Source organism: Centropristis striata, chromosome 11, assembly GCF_030273125.1.
Source record: "Centropristis striata isolate RG_2023a ecotype Rhode Island chromosome 11, C.striata_1.0, whole genome shotgun sequence".
Classification (NCBI taxonomy): domain Eukaryota; kingdom Metazoa; phylum Chordata; class Actinopteri; order Perciformes; family Serranidae; genus Centropristis; species Centropristis striata.
Window position 1 is genome coordinate 21,371,551 of NC_081527.1, and position 21,165 is coordinate 21,392,715.

Consider the following 21,165-nt stretch of genomic DNA (forward strand, 5'->3'; position numbering starts at 1 on the left):
TTAAGGTCAAGAAAGTTTAATCTCATTAAAGATACTGTCTCTGATCTTTGGTACAGCCCTTAAGGTTGATGTGCTCTGAAGTGGTTTGGAGCTGACTGTGGCACAGTTGGGGCAAGGGTCTGCATTCCCACAGCTGGTGCCATGATTTTCCGGTAAAGTGTGGCCCACTCCTTCAAATCCATTCAAATCAGTGGTGAGAAAGTGTCCCTAACAACAGGAATCTCTGAGTCATTCACAAGCGTGAATAAAAGGGATCAAAAGATGGACCGTTAGCAGACTGGCTGCAGCAGTGCAGATTTTACATTGGACTGGGGCCGCAAAAAAACTGCCAAGCCACAAATGTGTCAGCTTGGCAGATGCTATTCATTTCAAGTCTCTATTTTACAAGTGATTGATAGAATGAGATCATGGATGTAATCTGCTAAAATGTAGATTTCTTTGCAGGTAGCAAGACTCTTTACACTGTAATGTCAGATTCAGGGTCAGGAGCTCCTAGTAAAGACCATTGATATGGCTCTTTTATGAAGGAATACATTCTAATACATGTATTGCCACATAACAAAAGATTTAAGTGTAACATGAACTCATTCTTCACCCCCTTTTCCACGTGCCAGTTCTGCCTGTCATATCAAATCAATGTCAGATCAGTTTCTCGGCTCATTAGTTCATGTAGGGTGGATTCAGGTTCCAGTGTGTAGAGTGCCCTTAGAGGGTTTGCAAGAAAATAGCTGACGGCCATATTCTTCAATGAAACACCGCCATCGTGTGGCTCGTTTGCTTGAGGCATGTTGTTGTAGCATATCTGGGCTATAAAGAGCTGTAGGAGTTATAAATGTCTTGGGAAGTTGTCAGGTCGCCTGTTCTGGGTCTTTAGGCCACAGATCAGCACAGGGGTTAACTGTGGGGTAGATATTTTTAATTAAGTGAAGATAATGGCCTTCTTTTGTCCTGATGTTAACTATGCACATATAAGCAATGATTACTAAGATCATATTTAATTATTGGCAAGGTGCAGGCTGTATTTTGTTTATTATAGGCTCACTTGGTTGGTGCACATAGAGATTATGTGACTTGTAAATTCATCATGAGAAGAATATAGGCTTCAATCCGTAATCTGGATCAAGGCTTTTGCTTACAATCAATTCAAGATCAAATCATCTAACTGCATTGTGTGCTTCAAAATGCATCTAGGCAAGGTCTTTGCAGTGTACAAGTCAAACGTACAGGCAGTTCTGAAGAAAGGCATTTCATCTCGCATGCACTCTGTTGGGCAGCTCTCATGATGCTGCCAAGCAGCGCTGCGCTGTGTGAGAAATCAAAGCGCAGGCGTCGAGTCGGGAGGGAGCCTATCTTGCGCAGACTGGGTACTGTACATGGCCATTGATGCTGCTGGATAGATGTAGCCCCTGATGTAAATAAGAATGGCGAGGGCAGCGGGTCTAACATGCCGCGTTATCTCTGCTTGACATCGGAACATTTTTACGCCACCATCCATCGGGATTTTACAAAACGCGGGGGGGCCTTTTCTCCGTTTTCACGTGAATCTGCCTTGACAGCTCGCCTGATGATTTTCATTTGACACAAGAGCCAAAAGCAGACGGGCGGCTTCTTCTAATAAACACTCGGGAAAAACAGGTCATTATGACCTTAGTATCCTCCAGTAAAAGAAAACCATCGGATTGCTTTTACGCGGCAGCATTCTGCTTGCATTTTTTGCTTTGGATTTCGTGTGCTGTGTCCGGAGAGGAGGATCATCAGTTCAGCGTTGAGGTAAGATAAATGGCCTTCTCTTCCCTGGTTATCATAAATGACCGTGCTCTCTCCTCCACATCATCTGCCACAGCGTGAAAAACACACACATATATATTTATAGCTTATACATGTATCGACTCCCCACGCTATATCTGTGGGCTCAATTACCATAACGCATAACATACATTGTAAGCCTATCAGGACAGCTCACGCACTGAACGGCGAAAATATCGCGCATTCCTCATTTGTAGAGTGCAATGAAACAGAAGGATGCTCATTTTATTACACTGCGGTCCATGAGCTGAGCTGATCCAGCCCACTGATCCTAAATGTGCAACCTAGATAAGAGTGGTCTATTTTAACAGAGATGTCCTCCAGCATAATGCTTTCTTTCCCTGCTGGATATACTTCTGTGGCAGGCCAAACAGACATGCAAAGTCAAATATGCTTTGGCAGCATCGTAGTGTTAGGAGGAGATTAAACATTTACAGACACAAGCTGCATAATAGGATTTGCTTTTTTGTACCTTATTAATTGATGTCATTTTCATCCTCACCTCAGGCCCCCTCCCCTCGCCCCCCCTTCCACCACTCTGAAGAAATTAAATGCTGAGGCTGACAGTCACACAAACACATCATTATTCAATTTTATGGCTCACTGAAATCTGCCCGATATCTCTCAGAGATCTGTGCCTTTTGAACAAACACAACACAAACAGGAAACACGCCCACAGGATAGAGGAGGGAGAGAGAGAAAAAACAGGGATAAACAAGGCGTTTAGCTCAGCAGAAAGAGGGATAGAAGCAGAAGGGGGAGGGATGGACAGAGGAGACTGCTAGTCAGATTAGCTAGCTGGAGCATGGGCTGTGTAGTGATGTGGAGGCAGCTGGTTGGCGTGTGGACAGCTGTGGATAGCGTGGGCACCTCATGGCCTCTCAGATTCAGGATTGAGGCTGGCAGTGACCCCTGGATGATGCCGCTCGGCCTCACCTCTCTCCTCTGCACTCTCGCTTTTGTAGGGCAAGAGGAGGCAGGGCCACAGTCCTGCACATGCACGCCGACCAGCAGCCGCAAGACACAAACACTGACTAAGGTCACTAGAAGGGATTCAAATGCAAACAGTTGCCCTGATGTCCAGGGAGCAAATATACACACATATTTAAACCTGAACCACCATTTGCATGCAAATTCTATGAAGTGCATCATTAAAGCTCCTATGACGTTAAAGCAGCTCGTTATCAGTGCAGTTTGTTCTCCTGCGATAATAAAAAAGTATTGCAGCAATGGTTAGTCACCTCCGCCTTTTGTGAGATGCAGAATGAATGACCTGCAGCTTTATTTGTATTGAATTTTATTATGGGATTGGCCACTCACTGGGAAAGACTGGGTTAGGATAACTAACAAAATACTACTTTGCCCTCATTAAACAGCTACTGTGTCCTTGAGCAAGGTAGCCCAACCGCTGCGGTGGAGGAATGTCTGTGGTCTGTGTTTGAACTAGGCAGCCAGTGATATATGAATGCATGAAAAAGAGAATATATTGAACCAGTTACACGTGGGACCAAATCTAATCAAACACAAAATGAAGGAGATTCAAGTTCAGAGCTGCAGCAAATAGGAAGCCTCTTTCTTTTATCTTGCTTTCACTTTTAACCGCTCGGGCAGATATTTGAACATTGTAGTAGATGATTAACTCACTTATTACCCAGATAAACCTGCAAAATGAACAGATGAATCGATTTGGTGTAGAATAATTCATTAATCAAATTTGTTTAAGCCAGTGACCGCTGAGCCCAACATTGTGATTTGAAAGTCACACGGAGTAGGTTTGTGGTGCTACTAATGGTATTAATTGCATGCTTTAAACATAACATGTCAGTTTAATCAGTGGTGCACAGATTAATTTGGTCAATTTTGCAACTGAAGGTGCACACTAGGTCTGTCACTTTTTCCAACGAATCCAAAGAAAAAGAGAACTTGTTTGCAAATTTGAACTTTTATACAACCAGAGTCCTCTATTATAACCCTGCCCAAGATGTAAAAATATTAATTAATAAATATCAAGTTTGTACATGAATTATATAGTGCCTTTATAGGAGTAGCCCATAAGAAGCTCCTGGAAACAACGATATCATCCTCCATCATGGTGTTTCCCTAAATAACAGTTATTAAATCCAAGCATTCACTTCGTTTTTCCACCAGCACTAGTAACATTTAACGGATGTGTTCAATAAAGACATGAAAATATGTTTGTGCGGTATTAGGTTAAGCACATTGTGTTTGTCTATACTTGGGACTTAGATGCAGATCAGATCACATTTTATCACATAATGTAGAAGTATGTAGTTCATTTCAAGGACTTCACATAAACATTCTTCATTGGTTTGAGTAAAACATTTTTAAAGAACAAAAGTCAAAATTCTCAGATATCAGCTTCTTAAATGTGAATGTTTTCTGGTTTCTTTACTCCTCCACGACAGTGAACTGAAAAACAAGACATTTTAAGATGCCATCTTCGGCGTGAAACATTTTCTGCCATTTTTTATATTTATTTATTTATTTTTACAACTAATCAATTCCTGGAGAAAATACTTAACAGATAAATCACCAATGCAAAAAAAACAACAACTGTTGGTTGCAGCTCTATGTACAACATCCTGGACGTGATTTCAGCTAAGGACCTTTGTTGCTCCATCCATTTCTTTCTCTCTACTATCAGTTTTCTAATAAAGGCAAAGTGTTTAAAATAGCTACAATATGAAGGCCCAAATCTTTCTCCCTCTTCCGCTCCGCAGGGATGGCTACAGAGGTATGGCTACCTTTCCCGCACAGAACCGGGAATGTCTGTCCTGCGCTCGGCCCAAACGATGCACTCAGCCATCGCTGCCATGCAGCGCGTCTATGGTCTCAATGTCACAGGGACACTGGATGAGAAAACCAAGGAGTGAGTATACACACACACACACACACACACACACACACGTTCTCGTACGGACACAAGCTGCGGTGCTGCACATGTACTTCCACCAGGCCATTAAGGTCCCATTAAAGCAAATGCTCCACTCATTCATTTGAAAAATTCAGAGGGAATGGCTATCAATATTTCAATGAATTAGTGAAGGACAGAAATAGAGATGTTCATGTCACCCTCCATCACCTCGTCTGAAACAACCTCAGACGAAGGTTTTAACACTTTTCCTTCTTCTCATTTTGCATGATGATGCAGTGATATCACGCTGAGGTGAGAATTGATGTTTTGCCTATGTCTCACAATACGTGTGCTCTGTACTTGTGAAAATCTGATGTGGTATGAATGAGAACACATGAAACTTGACTTCCTCTCACCCCCTCATTGAGAATTTGATCTCACACTTGTATTAATGACTGTAGTTTGTAGTAGTTTTAGTCGTATTTTGCACCACTCTTCCTTATTTTGCTGCTGTGACTATGTCAGGAAGAGAACTGCTCAGTTCACTTCACTGCTTTGTGTTGTCTTGTGATAGTGTTTGCCTCCCAAATATTTTTTAGGAAACTTGAGTCACCTTCTCTTCTCTTCTCTTCTCTTCTCTTCTCTTCTCTTCTCTTCTCTTCTCTTCTCTTCTCTTCTCTTCTCTTCTCTTCTCTTCTCCTCGCCTCTAAGTTGGATGCAAAAGCCTCGCTGTGGAGTTCCAGACAAATTTAAAAGTGCTGCGAGGTCACGGAGGCGAAGATATGCGCTGACTGGACAGAAGTGGCAGCGTCTACACATCACTTACAGGTGAGCCGTAGTGGAGGCAGTTTTCATATTGACCATTGAGCTTTGCAGCCCTCATTGAAGGCTCTGATGTGCCAGTGTCAATTTTCTCAGCTCCGCTCCGTCTCTCATCTCTTCATCTCTAACAACCTGGGATCACATGCTCTGTGTTGTCATAGAGACCGAGCAAATACGTCACATATGTGGGGGCACACGCGCACAAAAATATCATCAACATCACACATTCAGATTCATGCATAAATGCGCCCATGTGTGCTGTGATTATATTTACTTTGCAGTTTATAAATAGCTTGCTGGCAAAATGAGAAATGGGATCAGTCAGGCAGTTTTTTTTCTTTTTAATCCTCCTCCATTTATTCTCATAAAACAAAACAAACAATTTTTAGCTGAGTCGCATGAAGATTGAAGGCTTTCCTCTCCCTCCATTTAAAATTGTTTAAAAATCCGGAGTGTAAATTGTCCGTAATCTCAGCAGAAATATTCAAACTCTCATCTTATCTTGCATGATTAAGCTCCAGCTTTTAAAAGGTTCTGAGGAGAACTGATAAACGGGTCTCTGGCACAACTGCAAATTGACAGGTTACAGCAGTAATAGACGATAACACTGTCAATTTATTCAAATCCTTCCTCCTTCCACGAATTTGAATTGATGAGCCACCTCTCCTAATGGAATGTCAATCAGTGCTGAGCCAGTGCTGCTGCTGACTGCACTTTATTCACAAAAATGAGTGGAGAGAGAGAGAGAGGGGGAGAAGATTTCCCATTCCTCTCTGCCTGCTAGGGACTGATAACGACTGCTGTGTTAAAAGTTCAGTAAAAGCTGCTGGGCTTGAAATAGTTGTGTCAAGTGCAACTTTTTTTAAGCGTCTCCTCATATTGAAAAGTAAAAAATGTTCTCTTGAAATTAATGGGATAACGAGTCACAGGGTTGATGCAGTATATATTTTATTCCCACTTCTGCTTAATGTTTAGTTTAAAAATGATTGCTGCACCTTTTACATGCATGTTTGAAGACAGTATCTAAACTACAGCCCACAGAGTATTTTATTTTCCTCATAGCTTCTTCCTCTATGCAGCCTTTTCAGTCACTTTTCTTTCCTTCTTTCTTTCTTCCTACAGCATAAAAAATGTCACACCAAAGGTGGGCGCCCGGGAGACTCATGATGCCATCCGGCGGGCGTTTGACGTGTGGCAGGGTGTGACTCCATTACGCTTTGAGGCCGTTCCATACAGCGCACTGGAGACTGGCAGGCGTGATGTTGACATCACCATCATCTTCGCTTCTGGTTTTCACGGTGACAGCTCACCCTTCGATGGGGAAGGGGGATTCCTCGCCCACGCCTATTTCCCGGGTCCAGGCATAGGAGGGGATACACACTTTGACTCAGATGAGCCCTGGACCCTGGGGAACCCCAACCATGATGGTAAGTGGAAGAAAATGCGGGTTTAAGTTGAAATCTAATGAGAGGAAGTGGTGGTGGAAGTGGTAGAAGGCAACACAAGGAGTAAGGGATGCAAAAGTAAATAGAAGCTGCTGCAGGAGTTTGGAAATGGGAGATTAAGACTGGGTCAGAAAGAGTAGAAAGGAGGTTCCTTAGGCAGGATGTTGGCAGGTAACTAAACAAGTAGAAAGGGCTTGGAAGGAATGAGGAAAGCACTGAGAAGTAGAATTAAAGAGCAGCAGTCATCAGGGGAGACAGATAAGGACCCATGTAAAGAAAAAGTGGAAATACAGATGGCTTGGCAGGAGGGCAATGTGACAGAGATGGTATCACAGGGCAGGGTATGTGGGACGCTTAACCAAAAACAAAGAATGCAGAGATGTCTTTGATCGGGCTGTGCTCTGTAAAGACGCATCACCCCATCTGTCAGGATTTTGATGTTTTTGTTTTTTTTCAGCATAATAAGCTCTTCAGATGACAGGATAGAAAGCGATGCTATTTTAAGACATTGGTTGCTGGCACATGATTACGGCTATTCTGTTTTTAGGGAATTTGATGTGGCTCAATGGCACGCTTCAAGAGAGGTGAGGGCAGGAAACAGAAAGGTGTCAGATATATACCCATACCCTGACAAAATATTGAAATAGTGTTATGACGTAGGTGTGGGTATATCATGTTGTGTTTTGTTCTGTTATGTCATGGTATGTAATGGTGTGTTTTTATGGGTATATTAGGCTAAGTCAGATAAGTCAGTAGGGTTCGTTCTATGCTTTTATGTCGTGTTATGTTACGCTATGGCAGGTTATATAATGTTATGTTATTATGGCCGAAAGTAATATAAATGAGTTTTGCTTATACTGTTATGTTATGTTATGTTATGTTATGTTATGTTATGTTATGTTATGTTATGTGGGTATATTAGGCAAAGACAGATTAGTTAATATGGGTTATATTGTTTGGTTGTGTCATGTCATGTCATGTTATGGTATGTGATTTCATGCTATGCTGTATTATGTTATGTTATGTTATCTTATATAGGTATATTAGGACAAATCTGATTAGTTAGTATGGGTTATATAGTTTTATTGTGACATCTCAGTCATGCCATGCTATGTCATGTTATGTCATGTCATGTCATGTCATGTTATGTTATGTTATGTTAGGCTATGTCATGTTATGTTATGTCATGTCATGTCATGTCATGTCATGTTATGTTATGTTATGTTATGTTATGTTAGGCTATGTCATGTTATGTTATGTGTATATATTAGACAACGTCAGATTAATCAGTATTGGTAATATTGTTTTGTCATGTAATGTTATGTGATTTTGTGTTATGTTATGATATTTTATCTTATGTTGTAAAATGTTATGCTATATTGGTATATTAGGCCAAGTCAGATTCATTAGTATGGGATTGTTTTGTTATGTCATGTCATGTGATTTTGTGTTACGTTGGGTTATGGCATGTTATATAATATTATGTTATTATGGCTGTAAGTAAGACTAATTAATGTGGGCTATATTGGTATGCTATGATATGTCATATTATGTTATGTAATTATGGGTTTATTTCTGTTACTTTAGATTAGTTAGTATGAGTTACCTTACGTTACGTTACCTTACGTTACGTTACGTTACGTTACGTTACGTTACGTTACGTTACGTTACGTTGTTGTGTGCTGTCTTACGCTATGTTATGCCTTGCAATGTTATGTCTTGCAATGTATATTATATATTATAATGCGTTATGTCATGTTATATAATGTTATGGTATTAGGGGTTTATTAGATTAAGTTAGGTCAGATTATTGTTAGTCATATCATGCTGTGTTGTGTTGGTCTATAATATGTATTGTTGTGTGGTATGTTGTGTTGTATTATCTTTGATTATGTTATGATAGATCAGGTTAGGGTTATGATGGATTACATTATAAAATATGCTGTAACAGTGGCCCACATATCATGCAATGTGGGCCACCCTGCCAGTGTGCATCCCGACAGGGTGCAGCATCCCAGAAATGGAGACAAGATCCTTTTCTTAGTCGAGCATACACACACACTTTAATTACTCTACCTACAGGGCGCCAGGCTTGTCAGAGCACCACCAGGCTGCTTCGCTAATACCCATGTGCCATACGCTTACTTTCTATCCTCCCATTAGTGGGAGAGGAGGGTAACAGCTCACATTGTGTTTGTTCTGGGAAAATGCTTGCCACCCATCAGCTCCCCTCCCTCTCCCTCTTTTGTTCTTATACTCCAATGGTAATTGTCTCAGACTCCCAAGTCAAATTCATGTTCACCCTTGCGCAATGTCCCATGGTTATCTATGTGGAGTGCTGAGGCTGATTCTAAAAAGCTCCTGTCTCTGCTTATGTGTCTGGGAAGCTGTGCAACCTTTAATGGGCTTTCACAGCGGTGTAATTGTAAATGTTGCATGTTGACATGTGCACTAATGGTAGCTCCGACCTGTCTCCTGGGAGTCTTTATGGGACATTTTTGGTTTGGTGGTAGAGGCTGGTTGTGTTAGATAAATGGGGGATGGGGAGGTGTAACCTTTTAGCTGCTGGCTGAGGGTCAGTGGTTGGTCTGTGCAGCACTGCTGGCAGGACTGGATATCATGTTTTAAAGGGCAACAATCTCCTGGGGACAGCTTCAGTCACAAGCTGTACGTAAATGGTGTACTTCTTTCTAAATCAGGTTGACACCATGAGCTGAGAGCTGACCATAGACACTTACTGTGGCATTTCTCTTTTTTCACCAGCCTGCATGTTTGAATGTGATACAGACTAGACCAACAATGTTTCCTTGTGCTATGCAGACATTTCTACGTGTTCAGGTGCATTATTTGAGTGTATGTATTTTCGCTGTTCTTTGGTGCCCTGGGCGGCAACGTGAGTGTGTGTCCCATTCTCTCTGTTGCTCACATGTGGCTTTTGTCTCTGCAAAACAAGAAAAGAGCCCCCTCAGATTACCTTCAATAATCTTTACTTGCACTACATTGCACCACATTAGCTCGATGGAATTTTCTGGACCAGAGAGCTGCAAGTAATGATTATTTTTACTGTTGATTAATCAACTGGGTATTAGTCAATTATGTGTTTAACGGCTTGTCTATAAAATGTCAAGAAATTGCTGAGTGGTGTTCAACCAATGGTCCAAAACCCAAAGGTCGATTTACAATGACATAGAAAAGAAGCAAGAACCTGGAATGAGCTGTTGTACTCTGCTTGATAAATATCGGAAATTTAACTGGTGATGAAAACGGTTGTTTGTTATTTTCTGATGATCACGTAGGCGCTATAAGACCCGAGAGAAGTTTGATTTTATTGTGCTTCCGATGCTCCCACACGTCTCACCTTCCCACTTCTTGGAATGATTCCACATTTTAGCCATGAGCTCAGCTGCAGCGGCACAATAGCTGCTTGTGGGAAAACAATAATTTATAGAATAATGTATACCATATTCATCTTATTTCTTACTGGTGTGCTTCTACGCTTATCTCTGTCTGTGCAGGGATGTATATTTTTTCCCCCTGTTGCATAACAGCACATATATAGTCACTCTAATTCTTCTCCACTTCTTTTGTGTACTGTACGTGCTGTACTGTCCTGTACGCCATATGTGATTTGAGTGTTTCTGCATGAACAATGCCCTCTCCCCCTCTCCAGGAAACGACCTGTTCTTGGTTGCGGTGCACGAGCTGGGCCACGCCCTTGGTCTGGAGCACTCTAATGACCCCACGGCTATCATGGCTCCTTTCTACCAGTACATGGACACAGAGAACTTCAAACTACCTCATGATGACCTACAGGGCATCCAGAAAATCTATGGTAACCTTCTGCTTCACTCTCTTAATGATGCAGAATTAGAACAAAATGAACTCTTTTTTTAAATAATAAATAAAGCCCTTTAGTGCAATGTTACGTAATGATCATAGTGTTCAAACACTTTCTTGAAGCGACATTACAAAATATTATTAATACTGATGTCCTGCAATGAATTAGTCACTATTACAAATCGGGCATCATTCAGTCATGTTGGGTTGATTGCCAGTATGCAGCATTTGTCAGCTGTTAAGGAGAACAGCCAAAATGAGTCAACTAACAAACCATCTGTGCCAACATTAAAGGTGCATTGGGCAAAAAAAAAAAACACATCTTATTGAGGACAGTCAGAAAAATCTTAAAACTAGGTGGGCTTTATGTCTTTTCAGGTCCACCAGATAGAGCCCCACAGCCTACCAGGCCCCCACCCACAGCCCCTCCTCCCCGCTTCCACCCTCCCTCAGACCCACGTAAGCATGACCGCCATGCCCGGCCCCATCGCCCTCCGCAGGGGGCCAAGCCCTCCAACCCCAACTCCAAACCCAACATCTGCGACGGAGGCTTCAACACACTCGCCATCCTCCGCCAGGAGCTTTTTGTGTTCAAGGTAGAGTCGAGCATCAGCCTGAGGGAACATAATGAAAAAATAATGAAGACGTTGATGCTGATCTTATTCTTCATTCTGCCCTTTCTATTTCTATAGGACCAGTGGTTTTGGAGGGTAAGGGACAACTCAGTCGTCCCGGGCTACCCCATGCAGATCAACTACTTCTGGAAAGGCTTGCCTCCCAAAATTGATGCCGTGTATGAGAATAGTGAAGGGAAGTTTGTCTTTTTCAAAGGTAATAACAGCGTTCCATTTTTAGGTAATATTTTTATTAATTTAACCCTGTGGAGTTTGAGAGTGGTGCTATAGAACAAAATTTAATGAGTGGCACCTATTTTTTTTAGTCTGCAAATGATCCATGACACCTATACGCACAATATTATTTATTTATTTATTGCATAATAATTCTCATGGTGTCATTTTTATGAAATCAGTACCAAACAAAGATTGTTTTTTTGTTTTTATGTAGAATACTAGAAAAAGGCCAGGGAATCTCTGCAACATCATAACATTTTATATTTTATATTAAAATATTTTGTAATTTTAATATTCAGAATGGTATTTTGACACATATTTGCCTTTAACAAATATTGCCCCTCCTGTGATTTGAATATTACATATTGCAGTTTTGATAAAATTCCAATTAATAATTAAGCCTGAACCCAGGATTTATATATTTTTTTTAAAAAACGTACACACTTGCCACATGGCACTTTTATTTATTTGAATATTATTCACAGATTTAATTTAAAATCGTAAAATAAATCGAGTTGATCCACAAAAAAACAAAAGTTTCTAACAAAATAAAAAGAAATTGCATAAATTACCCTTTAACCTTCATCCTTTGTTAAAATTGTATTCATAGCAATTATGTTATTGAAATCACAATAATCTAATTACAAATGACAAAAAATAACACTTTTATTGCATTACACCAAGTGTGTTTTCTTTGTACATTCACTAATATTCTATATATATATATATATATTGATTTAAAATGTTTATTTTATTGCATCCCACCGCTACAAGTGAATATGTATGTGTGAGCTCTTAATCTTGCATCATAGCATCTGAGCTGGTGTCTTTGAGGTTGTTTTGCGTTGTGCACGGCAACAGAGCGGGTGCAGGTCCAGTACAGCCATCCGTCCATCAGGCAGATTAACATGACATCTGTCACCCAGTGGGATCAGAGTGCCTCATGCTTTATTTATTCACTCAAGGGGACTTAACTGCATGTGTGTGTGTATGTGAGTGTCTAGCTACTTACTGCAAGCACACCACCACAGCAGCTCTCCTCACTCTGCCTGAGGCACTTATGATCAAACTGAATTAAATGCAACAATAGCTTCAATAAAACTGAAAACAACAAGTCCCGATGGATTTGCCTTCAGAGCATCATCTTGCTGTTTATTGTATTTTAGATAACACTTCATAGATTTTCTGCCGTGCAGGTATTTTGTAAACGAGGTGATACATCTGACCTTTGAAATTGTGTGAATAGAAATGAATAGACAAACACACACACACACACACACACACACAGAAGATGTGAATGAGTTGAGAGCCGGCAGTGTTTTGTCTAGTGCGATTTTTTGAGGTCATCTTTATTATAATGTCTTTGTCCCAGAGCTTCCTAACTTGGTTGTGTGTATTTTAGGAAACCGTTTCTGGGTCTTCAAGGACACAACTCTCCAGCCTTCGTACCCTCAGGACATCTCGCTGTTCGGGACCGGCATGCCCACTCAGAGCATCGAGACAGCTGTCTGGTGGGAGGATGTCGCCAAAACCTACTTCTTCAAAGGAGACAGGTCTGTGTGGAACGATTACTCGCACTGTTATGAAGAAAAGTAGCTGGGAAGAACTGGAGACTTTTACAGCAAACAAAGTACCCGGTCATAGATGGCTGAAAACCTTCATTTAAGTGTTTTATTTATGTGAAGAAAATGAGTGTGTGTTACCAAATACTATATATAAGCATAGAACTGTACGTTGTCCTCTCCTTTACTTCTGTTTCTCTGTCTGTCTGTCTGTCTGTCTGTCTGTCTGTCTGTCTGTATTTGGAACATTTTATGATTTGGGGGACTGTTTCCCTAAAAATATTTAATAATTCTGCAGGTTTGTTAATTAGTGCATCTTAATGTTTGGCATAGATCAGCTGGCATCCTTGAATATCTTTAAGCTGTCACAATTTTCTTTGAAAATGCTGATCGCTTATTTAACAGCTGAATACTGCTATTTATCACCTTGAACCTGTTTTGAACCAGCTGTTATGCATTTCTCTGTGATTTTGTACCTTTTTGTTTTGTGTCCCTATATAATGTTTTGGGTCGTTTATTTTTTTATCTGTTTCTTTCTGTCTGTGGTAGTTTTTCCCCCTTTTCATAGTCATTGTTGGTCTTTTTGTGCCTTTTTGCAGCTGTTTTGATCTCTTTGTAGCTTTTTTGTTAATATTTAAAATCATTTTAGTTTCTATGTGACTATTTTGAGTCTATTTCTGGTTGGTATGTGTATTTTTGAGTGTCATTTTTAGGTGAAAGCCCCTGAAACTTTGGGTCCTTTGGGCCTGCACCCTGTAGGCCTGTTCAGTAATCCACCCATAGTTTGAAGTGAATTGAAATTGGGCAGTTTTTCCAAAACAACCAGTCAAAGAAAGTGTTGTTTATCTATTTGCGTTACAAGTGTCTTGTAGTTGGATAGAATTCCAGTGTGACTCACGTTTGTTCAGCTGTCATGATAAATCATATCCTTAGAGGTCAGAGGACCCTGTGGTGAGAGCTGACAAAATGCTTTGTCATGATACTGTCATCTCTCAACCTGCTGCTGCACATCATGACAAACAGGACGTTCTGTCCAACGTCTCAAACACGATTTTATCCCTCTATATTTCTCAGTCTGTGACAGGGTGGTGTTTGTTCTAATTCAAAGAAATCACACTGTGCTGCAAGATTTATGCGTGAGTGTCAGTTTATGAGAAGCAGATCAATCACGACAGCCACTGAAACAAATGTGCCGGGCAGATAAACACAGTATTGATGAATAATTGTCTGCTCTCTCTGGTCATGTGAATCAAGTCAGTTTGGGATTTATTTATTTTTTGTCTCGCTGCAAGTTAGAGACAGCAGAATTTCACTTTAAACACAGTGAGGATAATTCCAGGGGTGTGCCATGAAACAACTTTAATATTGCATTCTTGCTGGTCTTAAAATCTGTATTATAGTAAGAAAACAACATATTCATGGACTAGAATGGCACTGGAAAAACCCAGACCTCCACCAAGGCCAATGGTCTATTCACAAGCTCCACCAGGAAACACATTTTTCAGATTATTCCGCGACCACATGAATGCAGCACAAATGTCCTCTTGCTTCCAACAACACATTGTCTGTTTCCAGTATTTGCGTGACAACTAGTTGCAAAGGAAATGGACCAAACGAGGTATGAAATGTAATCAGGAACTCGTTTTTTCAATCATTCTGACAGCAAATGAAATCAGCACAAATGCCATATATCGTAATGTTAATGCAAAAGTGAAACTTGATTTGTGTTATCTGCCTCATGATTAATATACGTTTCAAACTTTAATGGGTTCTTCTTTGTTCCATGCTTTACCCTTTCACAAAGTTTCATGGAAATCAGGCCAGTTGATTTTCCGTAATGCTGATGACAAACAGACAAACTTTTTACTGCAGGGTCAGGTGTCAGGGGTACATGTCACATGTCGTCATAAACCTCGTTTTATTGATCGTAGTATTTCTGTCTGTCCTGTTGTAGGTACTGGAGGTACAACGAGGAAATGAGGACCATGGACCCAGGTTATCCCAAACCCATCACCGTCTGGAAGGGCATCCCTGACTCTCCTCAGGGGGCTTTTGTGGATAAGGCCAACGGTACGGCAGCTTTATGTAACTAGTCAGTGAGATCGGAGAGAAGTAGTTTTACACACCGTCTGTAAGAAACAGTGAAATTTAGAAAAGAACAAGAGCAACACCTTCAGATACTAGTAGGGGAAGTCATTAGTCCGGTAGGTGTTGTTATCATTATATCATGAGCGCAACAGCATGACAAAAGGAAAACAGGAAATTGACAGCATCTTATCATATTGTAAATATATAAAGTGTCTAGTTAAAACACTTGTTAGAGATCAGAGCATCTGCACACATCAAGTTTTCTGAGCAAGTGCAGAAAGAGAGTGATAAACAATGGAGGAATGCATACACTGCTGTTATAATACACTACTCATCAATTAGTCATTTGAAAGAAAATTATTTACCATTGTCAGCTTTCATTTGAGTATTTGCTTCTTGTTTGTATCATATATGATACTGTACTTATTTTATAGACTAGGCCATAAAAAATAATCATTAGTTGCACCCCTACACTACACTTGTTTTACTTTAAGTGACTCTTACACCTAATCTGAATTAAGTCTGTGTTTTCTTACTATTTTCCTCTCAAATTAAACTTCTTGAAGTAATATAATCAGAGCTGCTTTCTACTTAAATTATATGTATATATATATATATACAGTACAGGCCAAAAGTTTGGACACACCTTCTCATTCAATGTTTTTCCTTTATTTTCATGACTATTGACATTGTAGATTCATCAAAATATTAATGAACACATGTGGAATTATGTACTTAACAAAAAAGTGTGAAATAACTGAAAACATGTCTTATATTCTAGTAAGTAAAGGGTGGCTACTTTGAGGAATCTAAAATACAAGACATGTTTTCAGTTATTTCACACTTTTTTGTTAAGTACATAATTCCATATGTGTTCATTCATAGTTTTGATGCCTTCAGTGAGAATCTACAATGTAAATAGTCATGGAAATAAAGAAAAACGCATTGAATGAGAAGGTGTGTCCAAACTTTTGGCCTGTACTGTATATATATACATATATATATATATGTATATATATACTGTAAACCTCAAAAGATTTATTTTAAGCAACCAAAACTATGGAAGCCCTGAGAAGCAATCATGACAGCAGTGGTGCACTTCAGCCTCTTGTGGCCAAAATGAGTATTACAACAACAATCACCTGCCCAAACTTCTTCTTTTTTCTCCACAGAGGAAAAAAAAGTAACTTAAAAAAAAACCTGGAAAAACTTTTTGTTTACACCTGTTTCACAAATGAAACTGAATATTTTTCCTCCCTTGCCTCTCAGGGCCTTCAGAGACATTAACACAGAGTCACTGATTTGGCTACTATGGTACATGCAGGTGCATGTAGAGTTCTTGCTTATTTCAAAGTTAATATATCAAAGTGAATTTGTTGTGTCTTGCAACATCTCCCTGCAGGCTTCACCTACTTCTACAAGGGAAAAGAGTACTGGAAGTTCAACAACCAGCTGCTTCGTGTGGAGACTGGCTACCCGAGGTCCATCCTGAGGGACTTCATGGGCTGCGACGGTCTACCTGCCGACCCCGACTGGGACTGGCCTCCCCCGGTGGCGGAGGAACGCCACTACGACAATGGCGACGCGGACGTTGTCATCAAACTGGACAGCGCGGGGGGCACAGAGAAGGCCGTGGCCATCGCCATCCCCTGTGTCCTGGCGCTGTGCATGATGGTCCTCCTCTACACTGTTTTCCAGTTCAGGAGGAAGAGCACACAGCGCCACATACTGTACTGCAAGCGCTCCATGCAGGAGTGGGTCTGAGGGACTGTTATCGCACTGTATAGAGAGGGGTGTGAAGCTCTGATAGAGGTCTAGTTATTACTTGAAGCCCTAAGTACAGTAATTGGAAGCACTGTAAAGGGTACAGTACATAAGGATTGCCATGTTGGCAGATTTTAAAACTGCTTGAACTAATAACAAGCTGCAAGGAAGCGAAACGATCAGCAGAACTCAAGTGAAGACAGTAAGGGAGCCACATCTCCTGTGTCCAACTAATATGTATGTATCTGCTTTGACTTTTTTCTGTATCTTGGAATGAACTCAATTAAGTGAGACAGAGTTAAGCTACTGTAAGTGGGACCTTTGTCTATCCTTGTCTCTGCACGCCGCTTAAAAAGCCCCTAGCACTAACTTCAGTGGACAAATTAGATATAGGCTTCTACTTTACTTTCATTTCTTAATTAAAATCGCTCTGAGCTGTGCTTTTTTTTTTTTTTTCATTTACGGTCCCTGTAAAAGATTATTCATTGTGTGGAGGACTGATACACAAACCAAATATGACCTTTTCTTCCAAAGAGGATTACTGCTCGATGTTGTTTTTGATGGGATGTTTTTTTTTTTCTCCATGGATCGAACATTGTGGCATCATACTCAGATTTTCTTTTGCCATTGCTATTCACACCCACCCATCTGCTCTGTAATCTGTGGGGATAGGAAGCAGCCGTTAGAAAGAGCTAGGAACTCCAGACTGTTGTGGCAGTGTATCTCCAAAACGGGGGCCAAAAACCTCTCTGCAATATTTATGAGACTGCCTTAATCACAAATTGCTTAAACTCCCTTCTCTTTCTCTCTGTTTCTCTGGTGTGGATACTAAGTGGCACAGTACGAATACAATCGGTGTATGAAGGCGTTCATTACTGCCCATAATGCAACTTCAAAACCACTAGTTAAGGACAGTTTGATCCACAGTGGGCTCATTGCTCTTGAAAATGTGCTAAGCAGTGCTAAATACCTGATGACAAGCAAGCTATCAGCTTCATTTACTGCCTCACCAGAGGGGATGAGAAAGAATGGGAAGGTTAACTGTGTGTGAGTGTGTGAGAGAGACAGTAATTACCCACACCTACAGTACAGCTACTGCACTGTACCGCAGTGTCAGTTATTGAACAGCTAACATCCTGCTTCCCTTTTTTTTCCTGCCAAGTTTGGACACTAATACTCCAAACAGTGTCAGTTCATGCATTTTAAACGGCTTTACAAATCCATGTTTTGTTTTTCAACTTTTTTACAAGGTTTGTAAGTTTACATAATATTTCACATAGGACACAGAGAGGTGGAGGAGAAAGGAGATAGGAGGGGGGAGAAAAACCTACATGTACCCATTTTTAAAAAGAGACAGTATTTCTTGTTAAAAAGTCGTCATCACTGCATCTCTAGTTACCACAGGCACATCAGCCTTGTATCAGTGGCCAGTAGAGCTGGGTATCTTAAAAAAAACAAAACACCACTACCATTACCAGTACCCTTAAAGTTTTATCGCTACAAATACTTCATTCGATACCTTTTTTCTACTTTCTTTGATACCCATTGTGTGAATGAAGACATTCAGTTGCGTAAAATGACAATACCATCACATTTCATTTTTATAGACACCCCAGTTGTGTAGTTTAGCTGTACTGTGGAACAATTTGGTGGCATCTTGGCACATTGACCTATCAACTCCTGTCAAATACGCCACGCTCAACAGAAATTACAGATTGTAGTCAACAAGTTCGTAGTTAAACGACCATATAGGTAATTTGCTCCTGCCCTCAAATATGTCATAAATTAACGCCCCTACTGGAGATTGGAGATTCCCACATCCTCATATCAAACATGTTAAATTCTGAAACGGAAGCAGTTTTTTTTAGGTTAAGGCAACAAAACTACTTCCTTAAGGTTATGATGAAAAAAATGTGCGTGGTTAAGCTTAGAAAAAGTAAAATAAATGTACTTAACTAATGGAAGTTATAGTTGCTGTGGTAGTGGGCCAATCACACGTCACATGAAATGAAAGAATGCTGTAATTAGCTGCAAGCAAAACCATGCAAATAGTCACTTTTCTACATGTGGGTACAAAAAGAAATGAATGCAGGTATTGTTTGACTGGAGAAGTTTCGATACTACTTGGTACTGTGTTTTCTTGGTGAATACCTGAAAGGTATCGAGTGCTGATACCCAGCTTTAGTGGCCAGGGATTTAGCCCAGATTGCTCCATCTTCTCACCAAGTTATTGCAAATAGTTTTTGAAGGAAATTCAAAGTGAAACAATTGTTGTAAAGAAGAAAAAAAAGACACTTAAAAATAAAACAAAGACACTTCTGAATACGATAATGTCAAGAAGAAGAAAAAAAAACAGTTTAGCCTGTGTGTTCAACCAGGTTGTTTTATGCAATGTCATTTTAATTATCCAATATTCAAAAACTGTACTTAAAGTATATTATTATATTAACAAATTACTAATGTTTATAGAACTACTCTAACATTGGAATTAACAGGCAAAACCAAAACTAGCAAAACTAAAGTCTGATGACAAATATTTAAAATATATATCATGATCTATGATGTTGCATATATATATATATGACATCATAATAATGAGTTTAATCAGCTGAGATAACAAAAGGCAAACTCTCTCTGAGGTGAGATGGAGCTAAACTGAGCTTTTTCTGCCCCCGTGTATTGTGTTATGAATGCGATAAACTGCCTGGATCCTAATGAACTATATTGTCTCTCAGTTGCCTGTGGTCGTGTGGTGTGGCGTTTCTCAGAGTTTGCCGGATGACCTGTCTGTGAGCATTCATGATGTGATACAGTATATTTGTATATTTTGTGCTCCTTGATTTTGTTACTCTTTTACTTGAAATGGTCATCAACATCAACTGTACAGGATTTCTGACATAATCTCCCGTTTGATATCAAGGCAAAGCCATTTTATGCCATATCACGGAAGGAATTAAGGGATTTTAAAAATGTGGATAATCTATGACTTATCTAAGGAAGGGTAAAAGGCTTGATTAGATGTGATTTTATCTTGTCGTCATTCCTGAGGGATAAAAAACCTGCATAAGGGCAATGCATGCCGTTGTTAAACTAAGATGTCATTTTTTCATGGATCATTCAGACACGACTTAGTGTCTCCCATTACGGTTTTAAATGAAGTGACTTATCTGCAGGTTTCTGTTGGATGCATTGACAGATCCAAACTCTGTCATCTTTTATAAACAAATGTGAAATTACTCGCTTCCAGTCGGTCCTCCCTGCTCCACTCTGGAAGCCACTGTCAAACTGATGAGAGAAAATGTACACATTTTAGAGGCAGGAACATCTTCCTAAAGCAGTGCTGAGTTGCACATCAGTGCGTGTTGATCCACGGCCAGTGTAATTTAAGGTGGAAGCAAAAACCTTTTGGCTCAGTCAGTGTTGTGTGTGATGTCTTATCAGTTTGTGTGTTTGTGGTGAGGGGTCTGATGGCTCCAGTGAGAGTGAATTAAAGACAGCCAGCGAGGCGAGTCGGTACTGTATTTATTGCCGTATTTATTCCACTGTGCTCAGCACCTCAAATCTTGCATTGCATTGTACTGAGGGCAAGAAGCTGTCAATAAAGTGGGTTTAAAATGCAATGTTTTTTTCCTAGTCATACCACTACCACCGAATAATCCTCCTCCTTCTGTTACCGCCTCGACATTTCACCCTGTGCGAATGCTTCTCCATCTTTGAGACGAACTTGAAAAGGTTACATATTTAAAATGCTATTTTTAACACTTAAATCACCTGACATTTTAGATGTGGGCCGAGTGTAAGCGGGAAGTCTCAACGCTTTGACCTGTCCCTGTTTATCTCCAGACTCCTCCGAGCTTTTTTCTTTTTCTTTTCGTCTGCCTTGACACACGCTGCTAAGCATTAGGGCTAATTTGGAGTGTCGTTAAAAGGAAGTAGATGGGGCCGATTAGACAGCAGTCAATACACCAGAGAGGCGAGGGTGCGGAAGAGACGGGGAGCATTTAGCAATCATTGCAGTCGAGATCTTATACACGGATACATGCAGTATATATCCCAAGGCATAGTGTATGAGAAGTAAACATATATAAATATGTACATAAAGACAGAGTGTATAT

At 40.2% G+C, this 21,165-nt stretch overlaps 1 protein-coding gene across 2 annotated transcripts; it reads left to right on the plus strand.

The window, feature by feature from the left end:
- The first annotated feature begins 1,353 nt into the window (after positions 1-1,353).
- On the plus strand, positions 1,354-20,349 carry mmp16b (matrix metallopeptidase 16b (membrane-inserted)). Of its 2 annotated transcripts, none has more exons than XM_059344623.1 (10): positions 1,354-1,770; positions 4,548-4,696; positions 5,393-5,509; positions 6,626-6,930; positions 10,619-10,780; positions 11,143-11,381; positions 11,478-11,616; positions 13,039-13,189; positions 15,153-15,268; positions 16,689-20,349. In XM_059344623.1, the coding sequence occupies exons 1-10, from the start codon at positions 1,642-1,644 to the stop codon at positions 17,048-17,050; spliced, it is 1,869 nt and encodes a 622-aa protein (XP_059200606.1). In that variant the 5' UTR covers positions 1,354-1,641; the 3' UTR covers positions 17,051-20,349. The 2 variants fall into 2 exon arrangements, with proteins under 2 accessions (XP_059200606.1, XP_059200607.1); XM_059344624.1 differs by having other exon boundaries at positions 11,164-11,381.
- Positions 20,350-21,165: the final 816 nt, after the last annotated feature.